Below are 22,161 nucleotides of genomic sequence, written 5' to 3'. Positions count from 1 at the left end.
TGATAATGGTGCTGTTCTCACGGGGCTTTTGGGGAGAAGAAACACAGGGCTGTGCAAGGCTCCGAGCAGTTTGAGGTCAGCCCTCCATGAACAGTCACTTTTGCTTTTACTGCAGGGCAGCACGCATGTGCGCCTTCAGACCCTGCTCACCAAGTGCCCACTGTGGCCAGATGCTGGCCAAGGTGCTGAAGACACAGCCGCAAACGGCACCCACGGTAACACCCGTCAGATGGCGGTAAGTGCTCCGGAGAAAATGAAAGTAGGGAAAGTGGGTGGAATAAGCACAGGCCCAAATTGTGGAAGGGGGTTTGCAATTTTGGATAATGAGGCCTTGCTGACAGGTGGCATTTGAACAAAGGCATGCAGAAGGGGAGTGAACCATGTGGGGATCAGGTAAAGTGTTTCAGCAAGCGGGCAAAGGCAGTGCAAAGGCCCTGAGGCAGGATGCCTGCCTGGTGCACTCTGGAAACAGCAGAGGTTTGTATGCCTGGAGCAGAGAGTAACAGGACAACAAGGTCAGAGAGGCTGAGACACAGGCAGACCATGCAGGACCTCATGGGCCACCAGCAGGATGTGGGCTTTTATATGGAGTGAACTGAGGAGTCAGAGAAGAGCAGGGACCCAATCAGATCCCTCTGGCGACCTTACTGAGAACAGACCACAGGGAGGCAAGGGTGGCGGCGAGGAGGCTACTGGATGGTCCAGGAGGGGCCGGGGCAGTGGGAGAAGCAGCAGAGCCGCCGACTGGAGATGGAGCCAGCAGACTGGATGAGGGCGTGAGAGGAAGAGGCGTGAGGCTGACGCCAAGGTTTCTGATCCCACAGATGAGCAACAGACTTGCCTTTACTGAGACAAGAGAACTCTGGGAGGCAGGGGGCAGGAAACCAGGAGTCTGCTCTTAGACATGGTGAGTTTCAGGGGCGGAGTAGTGATGCCAAGTAGACGGTTAGCTATCAGCCTCAAGTCTGGGTACAAATTGGTTCTAGAGTCAGAAAAATTTGGATTCAGATCCCAGTCTGCCACCTACTGGCTGGCTGAGCTCCTAATGGGTATCTACACAGCTCTGAGCTTCCTGTTCCTCATCTGTCAGGTGGGGATAAAAACAGTGCTTTCAACCTGAAACTAACACAATGCTGTACGCCCCCTACGCTCTAATAAAATTTATAGATTAAAAACCCCCTCAACCCCCCCAAAACCAACCAACCAACCAACCAACCAGTGCCTGCATTCCAAAGGTGGGGGGAGGACTGTGAGATTATGCACATAAATTGCTCATGAGCACAGAGTCAGGGTTCGATCATCTCGTTCAACCAACCAACTAATCAGCATTTACTGAACAGCTACTACGTGCCAGCCCTGATCCACGCCTATGAGATAAGCAAATAAGCAAGATGGTCAGAGGCTCTCATTCATGGACCTCACAACCTAATGGGAAATCTACACAGTAGCTATTGTTACGTAAAAAAGATGTGAATTTGGGGAGTCAAGGGGGCTGAGAGCAGGACTTTACCAATCCAAGCTGAACTTAACAAGGAAATACAAAGACCCAGAAGGGTGAGGACAGCCAGCTGTCCCAACAGCTTCTGGAGAGCACAGCCTGCCAAGTCAGGTCTGCTTGCCTGGGCAACACTTCTCACTGAATCCGTGAAACTTTCACGGGACGTAGGAAGATTGTCCCCATTTTTCAGAGAAAGAAACTGAGTCACCCAACAGTTAAGTAACATGGTGAAGTTCCACAGCTCGTAAGTGGCAGTTTGAGGACTTACAGCCAGAGCTTCTGACTCCAAAACCTGCGCTGTTAACTCCTGCGTTATACCTCCTTCTCTACGGCATGCATGACAGGCCGTTCTGCTAAACCCGCTGAGAGCCAGTCACTGACCACGGCATTCCTTCGTACGGAGCTCAGATGTGGCCTGTGTACTTCTTAGCTCAGTGATTCAAACAGCCATTACCAAGTTGCCATCTGACTTGAAATCAACCTGCCACCCTTGGCTTGGCCAACAGTGTGAGCCTGAGCTGTCCACCAAGAGCTTACAGTAAGATTTTTTTCTTTTTTGCCTTTTAGGGCCGCACCCTCGGCATAGGAAGTTCCCAGGCTGGGGTCGAATGGGAGCTGCAGCTGCTGACCTGTGCCACAGCCATAGCAACGCCAGACCCAAACCGCATCTGTGACCTACACCACAGCTCAGGGCAATGCTGGATCCTTAACCCACTGAGTGAGGCCAGGGATAAACCTGCATCCTCATGGATACTAATCGGATTCGTTTTCACTGCGCCACAACGGGAACTCCCTCGGGTAAGATTTTCATCCAGACTCTGAGTCTTGGCTTTTTAACAGGAGATGTTAAACTGCCCATATTTATTGTGATTACTGATGTAGACTTAGTCCTGGCATTTAATTTTCTGTTTGTTTCTTTTATTAGACTTTATTACCCCCCTGCCCTAATACCCTGCTTCTGTGCCATACTTTAATGGTCTGGAAGATTTTCTTTCTATTTTAATTCTTCTAGAAGTATCCCTACTTCTATTTCTTTTTTGTTGTTGTTGTTTTATTGGGGCCGCATATGGAAGTTCCCAGGCTAGGGGTCAAATCAGAGCTGCAGCTGTGGGCCACAGCCACAGCTACGCAGGATTTGAGCCATGTCTGCAACCTTCGCCACAGCTCACGGCAAGTGGAATCCTTAGCCCACTGAGCGAGGCCAGGGATCGAACCCGTGTCCTTACAGATACTAGTCGGGTTTGTTAACCATGAAGCCATGAGGGAAACTGCTAAACTTATACTTTCTATCAACATCTAGTGTGAGTGAACACGCCTTCTGTCCTCCAAATCCCTGGCCCAAGCCTTTCCCAGAAGGAGCCCAGGCAGTGGGGCCCACCAGACATCTGGAGTGAAAGTGACCATGCCGACGCTCTTGCGGCCAAGGTGTGTCCTGGCCTAACGGCTGGGCGTGGGGAGGCATTTCAGTGGTGCCCAGGGCCCCGGCCAGACCACGGAACTCCTGCGCCCTTGCTGAGCTCGCCCCCTCACCTTCAGCCTCTGGACAATTTCCCGTATGTCCTCCACGGAGCCCTCGGCGGCCTGCAGGAAGATGTGGTCCCCTCGCCCATAGAAGATTTTGAGCGTCGCGGCGTCCGGGGTCCAGCCGATGACATCCCCGCAGTAGCAGTTGAACACCACCTCCTTGGTGCGCAGGTCCAGAAGCACCACAAACTCGTTGGAAATTCCCAAAATGCAGTCGATTTCCACCCCCTGGGCGTAGTCCTGAGCCGCCACCCTCCAGGCGATGGCCCCGGCGCTGTACTGCTCGGCACCTGCCCGGGCTTTTGTCTTCTCCTTCTTCTTGGAGGTCAGGGCGATGAGGTTGAACTTGCCGGTGGAGTCGATGGGTGTGTTGGAGACACAGTTTTCAGCCAGGTCCTTGAGGTATTCCTGGCGGGTCCTGGTGGCCATGGTGTGGAACTTGTCGGACTTGTGCGCGGCATTCTCGGCGTTAATCACCTTGGCCAGCAAGAAGTCTCTGAAGACGTCAGATTTGCGGAATTTGGTTCCACTGGGGATGGGGGGGCCGAAAGGAGGCGCGTCTTTGGATCGGGTCACAGCCATACTGAGGAACGAGAAATTATTTAGATGGTAGAGAGCAAGGCACCTGAGAGTCCCTTTAGAAAGAAAACAGAAGATCAGAAAGAGCAGTTTCCTTCCTAAGAATGGAACTAGACTGGAACCTTGAGAAAGTCTTAGGGCACACGCATGCATTTTCACTTTCTATACAACAGATACTAGAATAGTCACTGATATTCAAAGCATAATTTTCCGAGTATGGTTCAAATTCAGGTATTCTTTTTTTTTTCATCTTTTCAGGGCTGCACCCACGGCATATGGAGGTTCCCAGGCCAGAGGTTGAATCAGAGCTGCAGCTGCCAGCCTACACCACAGCCACAGCAACACGGGATCCAAGCCAAGCCTGCAACCTACACCACAACTCACAGCAATACAGGATCCTTAACCCACTGAGCAAGGCCAGGGATTGAACCTGCATCCTCATGGATACCAGTCAGATTCATTTCTGCTGAGCCATGACAGGAACTCCAACTTCAGTTATTCTGGTTCTACATCGAAACAGACTTGTGGTAAGTTAGTTTGGCAGAAATTCACCCCTTCCTCTCCACCCTTGTGGGCAGGTACATCTTCATCCCATGGAGCCTGACCCTGGTCATGGGACTCGATCTGGCCAACAGCACAGAGTGTGTGTGCAGCCAGGCTTGCCTCCTCTTCACCTGCCTTGGCTACGACATGAAGGTACCCTGGAACCTACTGGTCCAGGAGAAGGAGGACAATCGGGGCAGACCTGTAGCCAAGGCCAGCCAGACCTCAGTTGCCCTGCAGATGTGTGAGCCAAGAAGAAATGACAACGTTGCGAGCCACTGAGTTTTGAAGTGGTTTGTTACGTGGCATTACCGTAGGGACCCCTGACTGAGAGGGAACACCACGTGATTTCTTTCTTTCAGACACCTGTGTAACACGAATACACTTTGTAAACCCTCTCTATAGAAGTTATTCTGAAAATTCATCTTAAGGGGAAGTTAGGTGGAGTTCCCATCGTGGATCAGTGGTTAACGAATCCGACTAGGAACCATGAGGTTGGGGGTTCGACCCCTGCCCTTGCTCAATGGGTTAAGGATCCGGTGTTGCCGTGAGCTGGGGTGTGGGTCACAGATGTGGCTCGGATCCAGTGTTGCTATGGCTCTGGTGTGGGCCGGCGGCTGCAGCTCCAATTGGACCTCTAGCCTGGGAACCTCCATATGCTGTGGGAGCGGCCCAAGAAATGGCAAAAAGACAAAAATAAATAAATAAATAAATAAATAAATAAATAAAATAAGGGGAAGTTAGGATGGGGCCTTCCTACTTCAGTTTTGACTGAGATGCTATTACCATAGACATCAGAGAGCAACTGAGAAGATAAAAAGGAAATGATCTAAAACCTGTTACCCCAAACTCCTGAACCTCCTCCCCATATGCAAATTAGACAGAGGGAAGATATTACTGGGAGGAAAATCTTGAGAAAGTGGGTGGTGACCCGCATTATCTTCATCCCCTCCCTGGAGAGGGGCCGCCTGGGTGACCCTTGTATTTGGGAGGCGACCGGGGTCTGCTGCTGTCTGGCAGATCCAGAGGGTGGGCAGGGAGCCCCTGGAAGAACCCAGAGAGCACGTGGCCTGCTGTGACCACAGCCCCAGTGACGCTGCGCTACCTCCCTGCGCCAACCTGGACGGTCAGAAACACAGTGCACAGGCCTGGGGAGCGGGCTGGAGGGGGGTGGGGGGCGAGTACAAGGTGGAGAAACAGAGGGGAGGGAAGCAGGCTCCCCACTGACCCAGGCTCCCAGGCGGAAGCAGCCCTGATCTGGGAGGCAGGAGATTTGCTAAGTCAAGCTGAGAGATGTGGGGACTCCTGGATGTGAGGTTCTCGTGCCTGAATTGAGACTCAGTGGTTCAGTGGCAGATGACTTCTAAAATCAGGCAGCAAGGCCATGCATGGCACCTGCCAGGGGTTCAGGGAAGATGATGTTCGCTGAAAGACACTTAAAAGGGCTTCGGAGACACTGTGAGTTATGCTGTTTACATAAGGGCGATTGAAGAATGGTATGAGGTGCTGTAAAGGAGGTTTTTCTTGAAGAATATTGCATTCGCCCTCTATAAAAATCTCAGCTTGTGAGCTTCCCACAGTGGGATAATTTTTAAAATAACGAGATTCTTGATTAAGACATATTTCATGAGGAGTTCCTCTTGTGGTTCAGCAGTAAGGAACCTGACTAGCATCCATGAGACTCTGCTCAGTGGGTTAAGGATCCGGCATTGCCGTAAGCTGTGGTGTAGGTCACAGACATGGCTCCGATCTGGCACTGCTGTGGCTGTGGCACAGGCTGACACCTGCAGCTCTGATTTGACCCCTAGCCTGGGAACCTCCATACGCTGCAGGTGCGGCCCTAGAAAAGGCAAAAAGACAAAAAACATAGTTCATGAAACCCAACCACAGTGTGAGTCTTATTCAGCTGTTGACTCCCAACCCCCACCCAACTTGACAAGGGGACAGTGTGACATTCCTGCATTTGTGTGACCAGCACTTGCTGGATGCCTTTCCTCTTGGGCCTGGAGGATTCAGTGTCCTGGGAGGATCTCTGTGAGGAAGAGAAATTAAGCTGGGATCTGAGGCTGAGCAGGAGCCAGAGGAAGAGCTGAGGGGAGGGGCCGCAGGCAGCGGGCGTGGCAGGTATGGGGTCCAACAGGAAAGCGCCTGCGCAGCGAGAGCTGAGCCCAGGTGGGTCCGTGGTTTCATCCTGATCATGAAGGTAAGCAACCACGGAACCTTCTGGGCCAGCAACTCACCGTCTGTGCCCTCGGATCCAGTCTCTGTCGCTTTCTGCCCTGTTCAGGGCTCTGAAAGGTGGGTTTCTTTTCTTTTTTTTTGGCTGTGCCCACGGCACACAGAAGGTCCTGGGCCAGGGTTAGAACCCGAGCCACTGCAGTGACAACGCCAGATCCTTAACCCCTAGGCCACCAGGGAACTCCTGCAAGGTGGGTTTCTATGGGCTGTCTTCTTCACTGGGCTCCCCTGGCGACAGGAAGGGGAGAGGCGAGAGGGTGGACCATCCACTTCTCTTCACTGCCTCCCTGCAGGGCTGGGACAGTGGCAGTGGCTATAGTCCTTGGTCCTGTGGCTCAACAGCCACAGCTCCTGCTGGGTGGCCCCTCTACCAGAGCCCAAGGTCTCCCCAGTTTCTAGAAACTTTTCCTATCCCCTTCTGACCTTATCTCCGGGGGTGGGGTAATGGTTGGCTGCTGCTGCTGGTGCCTGGATGCCTCGCTTATCCTATACTGGTTTCTTGTACTGGTTCCCTTAACCTCCCCGCACCTGTCAGGAGTCTGTTAATTAATCCCTCAGGTAAAACCCTGAGCCTGGCGCCTGCTTCCTGCAGGTCCGTGATGAATGCAGGTGTCAGACTGACCATCTGCAAAGATCACCGGGACTGCCCCATGAAGACCGGGATGGAAGTGACCAGAGCATGGGCAGGCCCAGGTGGGTCAGGCCAGACCCCCTGCTCACCCTGTGGTTCACTGTCCAGTGAAACTTCCACATCCCAGGCGTGTGTGTGGGCAGGTGCCACCTGGGCTCAGCTGATGCCCCAGTGCCGGCTCAGCAGTTCAGTACTGATTACAGCCATGATTTCAGCTTGGACAGACCAAGAAGAAATAGATTTCCACCAATGTGTAGGTTTGACAGAAAAAGGCACTTCCAGGTGGAGAGGTTCTGCGAAGGCCACCCAAACCAGGCAGGTTTTCTTCTGTGGGAAACCCCGTGGGCGCGGCCTTGCCTCCAAGAGGGGGAGGGGCAAGCGACCCCTGACTGTGAGTTATCTCCCCCCCCAGCTGCGTTCACACTGCACTTGGACAGATGTGAATGGCTCTGCGACTCCTCCATCCAGGACTTGGCTGCTTCCAGGGCAGATTTTGAGTTTTCCCATGGTCCCGATGCATGATTTTAAGAATCATGGAACTGGCAAGCTGCTGACAGGGTTTCTGGACACTCAGAAGAGCTGATCCCTCCCTCCCCCGGCAGGAGAGGAGGGGTTTTCACAGCCCACAGGCTGGGGGATGTGGTGTGCTGTTCAGAAAGGCTACACTTGGGAGTTCCCTTGTGGCTCAGCAGATTAAGGATCCAGCATTGTTATTGCTGTGTCATAGGTTTGATTCCTGGCCTGGGAACTTCTGTAGGCTGTGGGTTTGGCCAAAAAGAAAGTGTACACTTGACATGAGAAAGGACGGCACCTCATCACACAGCCCGGAGATGATGAGCCACCAGGTCACTTGGTCACTGTAGCTCCGTACGGATTCTTGCAACACTCACAGTCATTTATACAACAACTCCTTTCTCAGGGCCTACAGCGTCTGCCCAGGCATCTGCCTGGTCAGCAAAGGCAGCTCTGGGACCCTCTATGTGGCAAGCGCCGTGTCAGGACAGATGTATGAGGGTGAGTATGACATGGGGTGACCCTTGAGGGAGGCAAGAGTCACATCAACAGTTTGTTCCTACAGTGTGACAAGTGCTGTGACAAAAACATGTTTGGGGACACGGAGGGGACAGGGGAGGTCTGTCCAGGGAGCAGCTGCGTGCAGGAAGGACGGAAGGGAGAAGAGGGGCTGTGGGAGGGCGGCTTCGGGTGTTGCGCTAACATTTTCTTTCTTCCAAAACAAAGAGGGAGGAGCTGAAGCCAATATGGCAAAATGTTAACATCTGTTAGAGCTGGTGGTGGGCACATGGGTGTCTGTTATATTAGTCTCTGTACTTTTCAGAATGTTTAAAATGCTGCATAATAAAAGTATTTTAAATTAAATGGCAAAAAAACCAAGAAAGCTCTGTGTGTCAGAAAAAAGACATCATTCTGGAAACCATGCGAAGGCGAGCCTGGAAGAGGGAGAGGCCGGCCGCGGGCTCCTGTGAGGACCCCTGGAGGGGGCAGGCGCTCACAGTTAGGAGAAGGGCGCGCCCAGCACAGCCCCCGCCTCTGGGCTGCCTCCTCCTGTGCAAGGGTGCCTTCCAGAACAATTCTATCTTTGCCCCTCAGGGCCTCCTTTCGGGGGCTGAGGAACACTGGACTTCACCTAAGTAGTCTCAGGCCCACAAGGAGCCTGGAGGGGCAGCTGGGAACAAGTGGCCTGGGCTGCATGGAGGGCCTGCCACGCAGTCCTGTTCCCCAGCGGCCAGGGGGCAACACATCCAGCCTGGTGGCCAAGAGCGCGTACCGCAGACGGCAATTTGCCTGCCTTCTCTCACGCGCCTGGCTGAGAGAAGAAACTGGTGGGTCCTGGCAATTCTACCGAGACTAGCCAGCGGACCCACGTACATATCCTCTGCCCCAGTAACTCCAGGCTGAGACTCTCCCTTTCCCAGCTGGACACCTGGACACGGTGCAAGGAGCATACAAACCCGGTTACGCACTGCAGGGCGGACTGTAATAGCAGGTGACAGGAAACAAGTCGGGGCCCATCCAGAAGGGATGGGGAGATTCTCATGCAGCCACAGGAAGGAATAACAGGCCGTCATAAAGAAGGAAAAAGCACCTTATGGATGGACTGGTATGCAAAGTTCTCAAAGGCTGGTGAGTGAAAAAATACAGGATGCAGAACAGTGTGCAGGATAGACTGTCATGTGTATTAAAGGCGGAAAATGAGTACTTGTAAGCGTTTGCCTGTGTGCGCCTGAGACAGGAGGGTATACAAGAAACTGCTAAGCAGAGTAGTGCCTTGGTGAGGGCAACCGGGTGGCCGGGGGCAGAGGTAAGAGAAGGATCTGTCTTTTTTTTTTTTTTTTCCTTTTTTTTGTCTGTGCCTGTGGCATATGGAAGTTCGCAGGCTAGTGATCCATGCCACAGCAGCAACCAGAACTGCTGCGGTGACATCACTGGATCCTCCTTAACCCATTGAACCACAAGGGAACTCTGATCTTTCTTTAACTGATTTAACTGACTTTTCTTTTTGTATCTCTTGTATTGAAACCGTTTTCTTTCCTTTTTTTTTTAATGGAAAATAACACCCTCAAGCCCATTTCTCAGAGTCTGAGGTGCTGCTCCAGTGACAAGGGCTGACCCTGGCCTGGGCCTGGGTTAGTGGTGAGCTGGTTTTCAAGGACCACAGCACTACCCTCACCCCACACCCAGAGAACTGCCCATCTGTCCCCTGGGGACCAGCCACGGCCCACCCCGGGGGTGGTGGTGGTTGGTGCTTGGGGAAGACACCCAACGGGTCTGAGGCTCATGTCACTTACTAATCTGCAAACTAAGAGCCCTCGGCTCTGCCTCCTGAAGGGGCCCTGCCTGCCCTGCCTCCATCCTCCCATCGTCCGATTTTCTTCAGGCCACCACTCCTGTGCCTCTCAGCCCTGGCACGGCTGGTGGTCTTACTCTAGGATGGGTGGGGACCTCAAACAGGTCAATGAGCCTCAATTCTTGGGCTTCTTTTCCTGGGAAAGGAAAACTCTCTTTTTTCGGGCTTCGCAGCTGGAAAGACGTTAAGCTCCAAGCTTCCACCAAAGAAAGCAATAGCCAGGGGAGTGGGGCGCGTCCAGCTAGGCCTGGACTCGTCATTGATAAGAGCCAACACATATACCTGCCCTGCTGAGTGTGTTTTCTGTCACTTGCAACCACAAGATTCCAGATAAGTACACATCCCTCCGCCTTCCTTATCAAAAGTGGGGTAACATGCCCCTTGCTGGTGGAGAATCACTCCCTCAGAAGGCGTAGGGACGTGTGGACAGAGCTCCCCTACCGAAGCACAAACAAGAACGGCAGGAGCGCGCCCACCTGGGCCCCAGCTCCACCCTTCACCCCGCTCCGCCGCGGGACACAGGTAAGAAGCGTCTGTGATTTTCTGGGTGTGGGTGGGGGGAGGGCCGCGGTCAGCAGGTGCGCACCTGTAGCAGACGTTATCGGTGCAAGGGTTATGGGCTCGGACGATGATGAAGACGTGCTGAAAATGCGAGCGGATGTTTTTGGGGGTGAAAGGCAGCGCCCCAGGCTCCTGGAAGATGATGGTCACGATGTCGTTTCCTATGTGCCTCTTCCTCAGCAGCTGGTCAACGGGAGGCAGCCCGGGAGAGGAAAACGTCACAGGTCAAGGGTCGTTATCTGCTCCGTTGTCACCACGCTGATGTCTCCTCCCCGCCCCCACCCCCTTGCTCCCCCTACTCCAGCCACGCCGGCCTCCTGCTGCTCCTCGAACACACTAGAGATGCTTCCCCCTCAAGGCCCCTGCAAAGACTGTTCCCTCCGCCTGGAACATTCTTCCCCCAGATCTCCACATGGCTCGCTCCCTCCCTCCCTCCCTCCTTCAGGTCTTGGCTGAAATGTCACCCTCCCTCGAGGCCATCGCTGACTGTCTTATCCATGATGTCACCCCCTCAACATCCCCTCTCTGCCGTTCTGCCTGGGGACCTAACACTTATCCACGCTGAGCACACGGCGGCTTCCCCTCTTCCTTTTTTTTTTTTTTTTTTTTGTCTTTTTGCTATTTCTTTGGGCCGCTCCCACAGCATATGGAGGTTCCCAGGCTAGGGGTCGAATCGGAGCTGTAGCCACCAGCCTACGCCAGAGCCACAGCAACGCGGGATCCGAGCCGCATCTGCAACCTACACCGCAGCTCACGGCAACGCCGGATCATTAACCCACTGAGCAGGGGCAGGGACCGAACCCGCAACCTCATGGTTCCTAGTCGGATTCGTTAACCACTGCGCCACGACGGGAACTCCTCTTCCTTTTTTTTCTTGTCTGTTTCTTCCCACTAATGTCTCGGCTCCATGAGAACAGGGGTTGTGCCTGTTTTGTTTGCTGCTCAGGGCTGTATCCTCAGTGCCGAGGGCAGGGCCAGGAAACAGCAGGTGCTCAATGAACATCTGCTGGAGGAGAGCCTGGGCTGGCAGCTTTTTGACTTGCTCAAGGCCATGCTCAGCGGTGAAGGCAGAGTCAGACCGGAGCCTGTGGGCGGGGCCCTTCTCTGACCACGCCTTCACCCGAGTTGAGAGCCTTGTGCCTGGGCTTAGGATGAGCCTACAGGAGCCCTGTCCCTTCGTGCCTGCTTGTCACAGTCTCTGAGAAAGACGCAATGAGGTATCAGCATTTTACTGATTTGCTGAAACGACACTGTTCTTATTTATACAAGTTTAGTCTTCACCTAACTGTTAGGGATCCCTGCTGGTGACGTGAGATCTGCAGCTGGGAGTCACGGGTAACTCCATGTGAGGCGGCCAGTCACACTTAACAGCCCAACTCACACTGCTGTACTGTTTGCTCCTCATGTGTGTTTTACACCGGATTAAACTGCTGGATGAAGTACCCGTTCGCTGCGGCCGGCCCCGTACCAGGCATTGTACATCTCGTTTTATTTTTACAACCAGCCTGTGAGGCATTAACTCATCCCATCCCCTTTGACTGATGAGAAGTTAGGCTCATTGGGGGTTAAACATCCTGCCCGAAGTCACGTGGCTATGGAGGGACAGAGCCAGGATTCCAATCCACTTCTGCTTGACTGCACAAACCAAGCTTTTCCCTTGTGCCTCTCGAATGGGCCAGGAGGAGGGTCTGCTCGCCTCCTGTGCACCTCCGGTGCCAGGCCCTGCCTGCAGCTCCAGATTCAAGCCCGTGACTCTGAGACCTGAGCCTGTCATTCTGCCCATATCACCAAGAGGTGAGATTACACAGCTAGGATGCGGCCGAGAGAGAACTCCGACTGAGGCCCAATGAGATCACCGCTCTTACAGCCCACTATTGGGTGAACCTTCTGAAATCAGATATTTGACCATTTGGGGGCCAATAAAATCTATAATGTTATCTGTACCAACAGAAAAAACAAACACTTCCTAAACCATCGAAACAGCATGGGGCTTCCGTTCATATGAAACTGTTCCCAGACCAAGTATGTGTGGCGTGTCCAGGAGAATGGGCGCCTGGTGTCAGCTGTTGTGCCCAACCGGCACCTCCTCCTCCTCTCGGCAGCCGTGTCCATCCCCTTGGGGAAAGCATCTTCCTGATCTCCGTCAATGGTCCAGGCTGAGCTGACCCCACTCACCCCCTCTAGGGGTGGGCATGTGCTGCAGGCCTGGCCAATCAGCCCATTTTATCCCTGCTCTGGGCCTGGCAAGTGAGTGGTCCAAAGAGAGTCAGCCCTGACATGTTTGTGGGACACCTGGAAGGCACAGCTCTCTTCTTCCTGCAGTAGCGACGCTGGTGGGATGTACAGGGAGGGCTGCTAGAGGGTATCTTTGCCACTACTTGGGAAGGCCTGTGAATAAGGCCACTATGAAGAAAAGCAGAGGTGAGAAAGGGATAGAGTTTCCAACATTGGTAGAGCCCCTGGATCCAGCCATACCTAAAGCCAGCCCTCTCCTAGTACTTGGGAATTACATAACCCACTAAATCCCACTTTTTGCTTCTGCCAGTTTGATTTGCGCTTCTGGCACTTGCAGCTGAAACAAGGTTGACTGATTCACTAACCCCCACCCCCCACTGGAACCCAGTGTCTCAAGAGGACCCTTGAGGGGAGCTGGGTAGTAAGGTAGCCAAGCGCCAGCGAGAAAAAAAATGACCTCAAACGACACCTGACCTAGGCTCCAACCCCAGGCAATGCAAATGCAGGGCAGAGGGGCTCTAGGGCCAAAGGTCTCCATCTGCTGCACAGAATGGTATCAGGAGAGCCAGTGCTGGGCCGGCAGGCAGCTAAGAGCCGCGGGAAGGGAAAGGGCCTGGGGCTCAGCTGTGCAGCAACTGGAAGTCATGGGGGCCCCACTGACCTGCTGCCTGTTGTTGGGGGTATAAGGGAGCAGGGTGGAGACGTGGAACATGATCTCGTAGTCCTGGTACGTCGTGTAGAGGGAGTGGGTTCCCGTGGAGTCAGCTGAAACAGAAACGCCAGTTAGCACCACGCCTCCAAAACCTCTGGGCTTCTGCCATATCCCACACGCCATCTGCCTTCGTTTTTAACTTGATGTTTTCACTTAACTCCTCTCTTTAAAATGAAATAAGTACATTTAGATACAAAGGAAACCTTACCGTAAGCACCCACCAGACTGGAACGCTATCTGTGGCTGGGTAGGTGTGTAAACTGGTACGACCACTTTGGAAAACTTGTTAGTAACACCTACTGAGCCTGAAGACAGGCTAATGCATCTCTCGAGGGAGGGGAGCCATGACCAGGCAGAAACACACCCGATCATGGGCTCCATGGGGGACACTGAGGCACAGGGAGGGAGTGACTGGCCCAAGGTCAAGTGTGGCAGCACTGGGCGGAGGCGGGATGGCCCTCAGGCTGTCAGACCTGAGCATGTTCTTAACAGCACTCAATGCTGCCTCTAATGCGTTTCCAAACTCTCCCCGCCCCCCTAACAGCTGGGGAGACTGGCCAGGAGCACTGTGCTCTCCGGGTCCTTGGAGAAAACCCGCTTCCTGTGGAAGCCACTCGGCGGCCGCTGTCATCCATTTGAGCGCTCGTTCTCTGTAAGGCACTGTGCTGGGCCTCGGACCCTCACGGCGACCCAGCGAGGGGGCAGGATGAGGGCCGTCAGGCGGGGAGCAGGCATCTGTCGGAGGAGGGGCTGAGGAGTCTCCCGTGCCTGCCTCTGAGCGCGCGGCCCCTTCGGGAGGAACGCTGGCACCTGCTGTGGGCTCCCGGGTGTGTAGCGAGAGGCCTGCGGCCCCCCCAGTGCACCGCATGCAGCCTCCACCCTCAGGGCTCCGCGAGGCTGGAGAGAACCGGGCCGGAATGTCAGGCCCAACGCCGTGCTCCAGGGTAAGCGCTCAGACCAGGATGCCGAGGCCGAGCCTCTCCCGAACAAGAGCACAAGGCCGGCTGCCGGCACAATATGCACTTATTCCTCCTACTGCCTCCTTCAACAGAGGAGGTCACGGTGCCACAGGCACCTCCCACCACGCCATCCATCTCCCAAGCTTGTCCCCTCGCCTGGGTTTCTGTTTTCCAGGTGAGGACGACACTGAGGCTTCGCCAGAGCAAGTAAGCAACCAAGCCAGGGCCACAGACGACACAGCCTGAGCAAGTGATGCAACGGGAGCCCTCCCCTCACCAGGGAGCCGTGCCGCCAGCTCACAGCGTCACCTGTCCATCCCCCGGGACTCATCACGAAACATTAATGCCATACGTCACACAACTGACACGTGTGTATGCATATGTATGCACAGGAACGGCTGTAACACATATGCTGTGCCTGCCACCGGCCTGAAGGAACAGACCAATACTCTACCGTGGGCATCATTTTCTCGTTATATCCACCTTCATACCCAGAGGTAACCACTTTCCTGAACCCACGGCCATCAGTGACTGGTTTTTCTCTAGTTTTTCTGCACAAGAACAAAACCTCACAAAAACCACTGCTGAGTGTGCTTTTTCAACGAGCGCTGTGCCAAAGGCGTCATTCGGTACCTGCTCCTCAGGCTCAACATTCGGGGCACGGCCCGCAGCCGGGCTGGCGCCTGCAGCTCCCCTTCGTCACCGCCACACCGTGTAGCACCCTGCTGGGGGGTCTGCGGCTCTGACTGCTCAGGGACACCGCCTCCCCAGCCCCGGCCCGCACGGGCACGGCATCTCAGAGGACACGGGCAGAGGCACAAGCGCAGAGACACGGGGAGGTGACTCTCCACGCTTCGCCAGGACATGCTGTCCGTACTGTGGCTGCGTTACCTGCACTGCCGCCAACGGAGTCCCCGCGCGCCCACTGTCCTGCGTCCTCACCGGGCTACCACCTGGGCCACCCGCCCCTGTCACTTACTCTTGACATCCAGCTGGGCGGCGTACTTGGTGAAGCCCTTCAGGCAGACCTTCTCCCCAAGGAGGCAGAGGAACTCCTCGAAGGCCGGCCCTGCCTCCTCGTTGTTGTACATCTCCTCCTCCGAGCTCTGGCCGGCCTTGCAGTAGAGGATGCCCACCTTGTGTTTCCGGCAGAGCTGCAGAGGCGAGAGCGGCTTGGTGGAGACAGGCCGGGCAGGGGTGGGGGCGGAAGGGAACAAGGGGGCTTTCTCGGGCACGGAGCCAGGGAGCTGCTGGAGTCACACGGGAACTCGGCGCCATGGCCAGAGGAAGAAGGAAGGTGTGGGGGCACGTCCCAGGTGTCCCTTTCCCTCCCTGCCATGCCGGAGAGGCACACCAAGGGCCTAGGCCGCTGAGCCCTCTCTCGAGCGAGAGGCTGTGGCCGAGGCCGGCCTCCCACAGGAGGTGGACTGGAAAAGGTTCTGCAAAAGGAAATGCTGGAGGGCCAGTATAGGCAACACTGTTTTTGGCGGGGGGGGGGGGGGGGGGGAGCTGATAACGGCGTTTGTTTTACGTATCGCCGATTCCCCTGGTCACTGATGACTGGACCATGGACAGGCAGGTCACCTAAGCAGGGGCCAGTCAGAGGCTCTCCTGGGACTGCTGGCTGGGCTCTACATGCGGCTGTAATCCTAACGGCAACTCTGGGAGCTGTGGGGGGGCCAGAGAAGCAGAGGGAGGCAGTGCTCAGTGAGGGAGCAGGAACTCTCTCTCTCTCTTACACACACACACACACACACACACACACACACACACACACACACGAGCCTGGTGGCTGTCTCATTCCTAGACTGTTTCCCTCCTGAGAGCCAGTTACATTCCGGCTCTTGGGCCTCCAAAATCGCAGTAGATCCCTCCTCTAACTGGAACTAGCCTGAGCGGGTTTCTGTTCTCTGAGGGAAAAAAGTGACCAAGACAGAAAGAGGTTTGGGGTGGGGTTGAAGGCCGCTGCCCCAGGGGCCCCCAGCTCACCCCTTGCTCGTCGAGCTTCAGCAGCTGCTCCGTCACCTTGGGAGTGTTGAGAGCCAGCCGCAGGCAGTGGATGTTGAGCTCAGGGATGACGTATTCCAGGGCGTCCTTCAGGGGTAGGCCCCGCCCGGTGCCGTGCTTCGTGGCCGTGGGGGTGGCGTCCTCCAGGATGGAGCCCCGCAGGGTGATGAGCTGCTCGAGGGAGAGAAGGGAATTGTGCTGGTCAGCAGCTAAAAAGCACGAGGCATGGACCACCTTGAACGTGCTGGCCCCTGGCTGCGTGATCTTGACTGAATGACATCGCAGCTCTGAGCTTCAGCTTCCTCTTGTGTGAAATGGGCACCGTGGGAGTGTCAGAGCCCCCAGGGAGGGCTGGGAGAGCGAAAGGAGACCATGGATGACGGACTGGCTTCGTTTGTTCAACAAGCACAGACTGGGCATCTCCTAAGGGCCAGCCCTGTTTGATACAGTGAGCAAAACCAAGCCCCTGTCTTCCCAGAGCTGATGTGTAGGTAGGAGATGGATTATGCCAGGTAGTGGGAGGTATGCTGACCAAAACAGGCTCCACGAGGTGGGGACTCAAACAAACACGCTTACCTTCATTATCACAGTAATAGCATATGCACACTCACTGCCACAAGCTCTTATGTAAAACACCTCCCTGCCCTGGACACTGGGACCATCTTGGATCTTGAAATGTGGCACTGGTTTTCAACCTGGTTTCCTGACAAAATCAACACCGGTGGTTCTGACTCGGTCCGTGTGGGCCCCAGGCACGTACATAGGCACGCATGTGTGTAGGTATACAAACGCTTACATGTCTGCATATGTGTATACATGTGTACACTTAACACACACGACCATGCCCCCCCACCCCCACCCCCATTAACACTTCTCAGGTGACTGATGTGCGGCCTGAGTTGAAATCCTTCGTCAGGACCATCACAGCCATCTTGGTCCCCTTTCTCGGGTGCCTCTTTCCACGTCTCTCCTAGAGTGGCCACAGGACTAGTTCTAGGCAATGGGATGGGAGGGGCATTCAGCCTGGGAAAGGAATCTGCACGTCCTTGGTAGATCTCCTTCCCTGGTAAGAGGAAAGCCTCCTTCCACTGGCCCATCTTTTCTATGGATATGGGTATGAGGACAAGATGTTTGGAGCTGGGGCAGCCACCTTATGATGATAAAGAAAGAGACAGAAAGACAAATTACACAGAGAAGTCAATCCCTGCCGCTGCCTACCCCCCCGACTTCTTGTTTGATAATTAAAATATCTGCATATTGGTTTTAGCTATATTTAGGCATGTTTCCTGTTACTTTAGAGACAAAGCAATCTCTCGCTGATGTACCTTAATAACAAGCCACATTATGAAGGCACAGTTCACAGCACAGTATCCCAGGCATGACAGTTACCTAATGACATGCACAGGTCTGTTCAGGGCAGATTTTACTATTTCCATCTCACAGATAAGAAAAACGGACGCTCCAAGAAAGAGCTCAGGTGCCTTAACCAAGGTCACCACAGCTCAGTGGCTGAACCAAATTCCAACCAAGGTGTGCCTTTGCCAAAGCTCCTGAGTTTTCCCTTTAAAATTCCATTTTTTAACTGTGAAATAGACTCCACATACAGAAAAGTACACAACACACCTAAACACAGCTCAAGGAATTATCAGAGTGAATCACCAGCCAGATCAAGAAAGACAAATTTGCAGCCTCCAGAAACCCTTTCCTGCTCCTTCCTACCTCCGTGACAGCAACCTTCCCCTGACTCCCAACACTGTGATTTATTTCTGCCTGTTTCTGAGCTGTGTGCTGTTTGCAATCTCTTCTATCTGGCTTCTTTCTCTTAATGCTACAGATAGGAGATTGGACTGTGTGGCTGCAAGAGGCTGCTGTTTTTACTACGATGGATTTAATCCATTCTGCTGTGGCGGCTGCTGCTGAGCATGGAAACTGCTCTGACAACTGTGAACAGCGCTGTTAGGCACATTCACGGGAGCTCCTCTTAGTGAAGCACGTGAACATGTTTTCTTCTGGGTTTATACCTACGAGAGAAGCTGCTGAGTCACCAGGCGTGTTAATCTTCAATTTTACTCCACTGCCAAATAGTTTTCCAAGTGGTTGTACCAATTCACACCCCGCCAGCCCTGTCTGAGAGCCCGGGTGGCTTCACGCCCTCACCAACACTAGCTGAATGCGCCATGGGCCGCCAGGCTGCACCGTGCCCTGGGCGAGGCACTGAAAGAAGGCACAGCAGGGAGCCTGCACCCAGAAGGGAAACTACCCCCCCTGGGGGGGGGCTAGTTGTAAGCACCCAAAATACATGGGGGTGGGGTGTGGGGGGGAATCAGCGTTCACGGGAAAAACATGCTCACCCTAGGTCAACAGACACAGGAGACGGCAACAATAACGTGTCGCGACATCACCTCTGAGCACATAGCCCGCCCCTGCCAAACAGGACCTGGGCAAGAGGCATGCGTGGAAGGAACAAAATGATCTCATTGCTGGGAGTTCCCAGTTCCAGCCTCAGTAATTAACAAACAAATCTCCTTTATCATAAGCAGGGCAGTCTTGGGCTTTTTCTTTTTCGAGTCACTCCTGCAACATATGAAGTTCCTGGGCTAGGGGCTGTACTGGAGCTTCAGCTGCTGGCCTCCACCACAGCTACAGCAATACCAGATCTGTACCGCGTCTGTGACCTACACCACAGCTCAAGGCAACGCTGGATCCTTAACCCACTGAGTGAGGCCAGGGATCAAACTCGCATTCTTATAGATACTAGTTGTGATTTTAACCCACTGAGCCACACCAGGAACCTCAAGCGGGGTAGTCTTGAAAACGGATCATGAACAGCGATGGTATGGGATGCTTTGCCCTGCCAGTCCTGGTGGCCCTGAGATTGTGCATTTCAACAGGCATCCCTTGTATCCGGCTGCTGCTGCCCCACAGCGCCCTCTGCTGGGACCAAGGGACAGTGCGGGCCAGAAGTCCTCATTCTCTTCCACACTGGAGACAGGTGGCCTACTGTCACATTTTTGGCTCTGAAGATTTGACCAAAAGCCACTAGTTAAAAAGCTCCCAGCTTTTCCTTCTCTGCTGGGGATAATAAGCAGGGCACTGGCAGGCTGCAACGCGTGGCTATTTCTCCCCTCCACCTGGTCCTGTGCACTGCCATGTTCTACCTGGACTGTGACGGCAGCCTTCTGGTCTCCCTGCACTTACCCTGCCACCCCCGACCCCAGGCTGTTCTTCCCGCACCAGCTTGAGTCAGATCATGTCTCTCTTCTGCGCAGAACCTGCTGACAGCATCCCAGCTTCCCCTAGGAAAATCTACCCTCGCTGCTCAGCCTGCAAGGTCGCGTGTGCTCTGACCCTCCATGACACCTGCCATCATCTTGCTGAGCATGAGAGGGCCTCGGGGTCTCGTGGCCAGGGAGGCTCCCATTTGCTCAGGTTGTTCTCCATCAGCTCCTGACTCAGACGTGCCCCTGTCCTCCCCTGTGCCGGGTCCAAGAACGCTTCCTGGGGCTCACTTGGGAGTCGGTCTGCCTCGGTTTGAATCCCGGCTTGAGCCCTTTTCTAGCTATGTGACCCTGCATAAGTTGCTTAATTCTGTGTCTGTCTCCTTGTCTGTAAAGTGGGGGATGACAGTGCCTGCCTCAAAGGGTGGTCAAGAGTCAGTACGATAATCCATGTGCAGTGCTAGTCCCACTGAATGTGGCACACAGGGAGCGTATGTGTTAACTATTATCACACGTACACGTGGAAAATGTACTTATACAAAGCCACATATGTAATTAAGAATTTTTTTTTTAATTTAACATCAAAGAGGAAGTGACAATTTGTTTTTTCCCCAGTTCACAGTGTGCTTTGGAGATTCTCTCACATAAGCAGAGGTACCTACTGGACACAAATGAAGGTCCAAATGAGGGTCACCTTTGCACATATTTTTCCCACTCAGTACAGGAGTCTCCCCTTTTCACTCTGTATACTTATATACTGTTTAAATTCCGAATGAGTGACTGTTGCTTTTCAAGTAAACAAACAAATCCAAACCTCCAACCCTAACAAAATGAGGGCTGCCAAAAAATTCATGTTTGGAAGATAAAAGGAACCCACTGCGCCTGGTGGGTCAGGCAGTCCCTCGCTAGCTGGTGTCCCCTGTGTCCCAAGAGAGACAGTGCCAGCAGGGGCTCGGGCCAGGGCAGCCCGGGCCTGGGGCTCATCCTGCCCAGGCTCAGGGTGGGGGCAGGAGCTGACGTCCAGGCATGTGGTGCCGAAGCCCAGCTCCAAGACTGTTCCCACCCTGGTGGGAAGCTCAGTGCTGCCAACGCTCACATCCCATCTACCAGGAGATGTGGGCCCACTTGACTGTCTGCTTGGCGGCCGGGGGCGGCCATCTGGGGCGGGCCAGCCGGCTGGCTTGGAACAGCCGGGGCCCCTGGCTCTGCCCCTCACGCCTTGGTTTACAGGAGCCTGAGACATGTGCATGTGGCCAGGACAGAACTCTGTTCGTGAACGCGAGCCTCCCTCCCCAGCATGGCCCTCTGACCTCTGACAGCCATGACCCTATCTGCCTGCCGCCAAGGGCGCTCACCAGCCTGCAGCCTCGCGCTCCCACTTGGTGTGCGCCGGTCCCAGAGCCCTGCCTCACCCTTCCAGGAGTCGGAGAACAAACAGCACGAAGTCTATTTAATGGATGAAGAAACCGAGGCACCCAGAGGTGAAGCCACTTGCCTAAGGTCACATGGCCAGTGAGGGGCAGAGCCAAACTGAGTGAGTGAACAGACTCCAGGCTGTCTGTTCCAGGGCCAGATTTCAAATTCAGGTCCACAGGCAGTGAGGCGACCGGTTCAAAGCACAGGCGGGGGACCCAGGCAGTCTGGGTCCATGTCCTGGCCCTGCCACGGGGGGAACCCTGACTAGCAATGATCTCCCTAGGCCTCCGAGTCCTCATCTGTAGGACGGGAATAAGAATGGGGCTACATTATGGGACTACGGAGGATTTGAAGGGTCAGTGCGAACAAAACACCCCGAACAGTGCCAGGCAGGACTATATGCTAAGAGTGTTAGCTACTCTCATCACCACGGTCATCACTGCTTATGGGCTACGCGACACTTTGCTCTGCCTCCGTGGCAGGAAGGGACTTAGGAAAGGGCCAGGCAAACCTCGCAACCCACGGCCCCTCCCTCTGTCCAGATGGGGAGCTCCTCAGGCCTGAGTGCCCAGCAGGCAGCTCTGCAAGGGGCTGGGCCCAGGACCGAATATGCATGTGGCCTGCATGTGTGTGAGGGCAAAATTCAGGGGGCTGACTGGAAAGTGACATGGGGACAGAAGAAGACTGGGACCCCTCCCCATGGCCTACCTCACTGGGCTCTCCCCAAGTGCCAGGCCCAGCACTGCCACCTTTATATGGGCAATGTCACCAAGCCCACGCCATGGACCTGTGAGACTGGGATTCCCTGGGGGAGACTGAGTCTCTGAAAGAAGCAGCCACGTGGCCAAGGTTTCATAGCCGCTGAGTGGCTGCGCCAGGCACGGTCCTGCCTCAGGGCCTTTGCACTGACTGTTCCCTCTGCCTGGAACACTTTTCCAGATGTCACCTGGCTCCTTCGCTCATCTCCTTCCGGTCTTTTACTTATATGTTCTCTTCCCAGTGACACCTCCCTTGACCAGCCTGACTAAAAATCGTACCACCCCCCGACTCCCACGTAACTCTCTTGGCTTTCCTTTCCAGCTTGTCATCATATACCATGCCGCATAATTCCCTCAGGTACTGTCTGCCTCCCCGACAAGAATGCAGTGCTGCCTTATTCACTGCCGGCCCCTCA

At 54.4% G+C, this 22,161-nt stretch overlaps 1 protein-coding gene across 1 annotated transcript in view; it reads right to left on the bottom strand.

The window, feature by feature from the left end:
* Positions 1 to 22,161, bottom strand: part of SIPA1L3 (signal induced proliferation associated 1 like 3) — a 191,474-nt gene that overhangs the window by 73,331 nt on the left and 95,982 nt on the right. Inside the window, 5 exon segments of the mRNA XM_021094330.1 lie at positions 3,029 to 3,605; positions 10,466 to 10,623; positions 13,337 to 13,440; positions 15,326 to 15,500; positions 16,336 to 16,524. Of these exon segments, the coding sequence (XP_020949989.1) occupies positions 3,029 to 3,605; positions 10,466 to 10,623; positions 13,337 to 13,440; positions 15,326 to 15,500; positions 16,336 to 16,524 (1,203 nt within the window).

The sequence above is a fragment of the Sus scrofa genome, chromosome 6 (genome assembly GCF_000003025.6).
Source record: "Sus scrofa isolate TJ Tabasco breed Duroc chromosome 6, Sscrofa11.1, whole genome shotgun sequence".
NCBI classification, from domain to species: domain Eukaryota; kingdom Metazoa; phylum Chordata; class Mammalia; order Artiodactyla; family Suidae; genus Sus; species Sus scrofa.
Note: the sequence above shows the minus strand (reverse complement) of the source record. Positions and strands in the feature narration are given on the sequence as shown.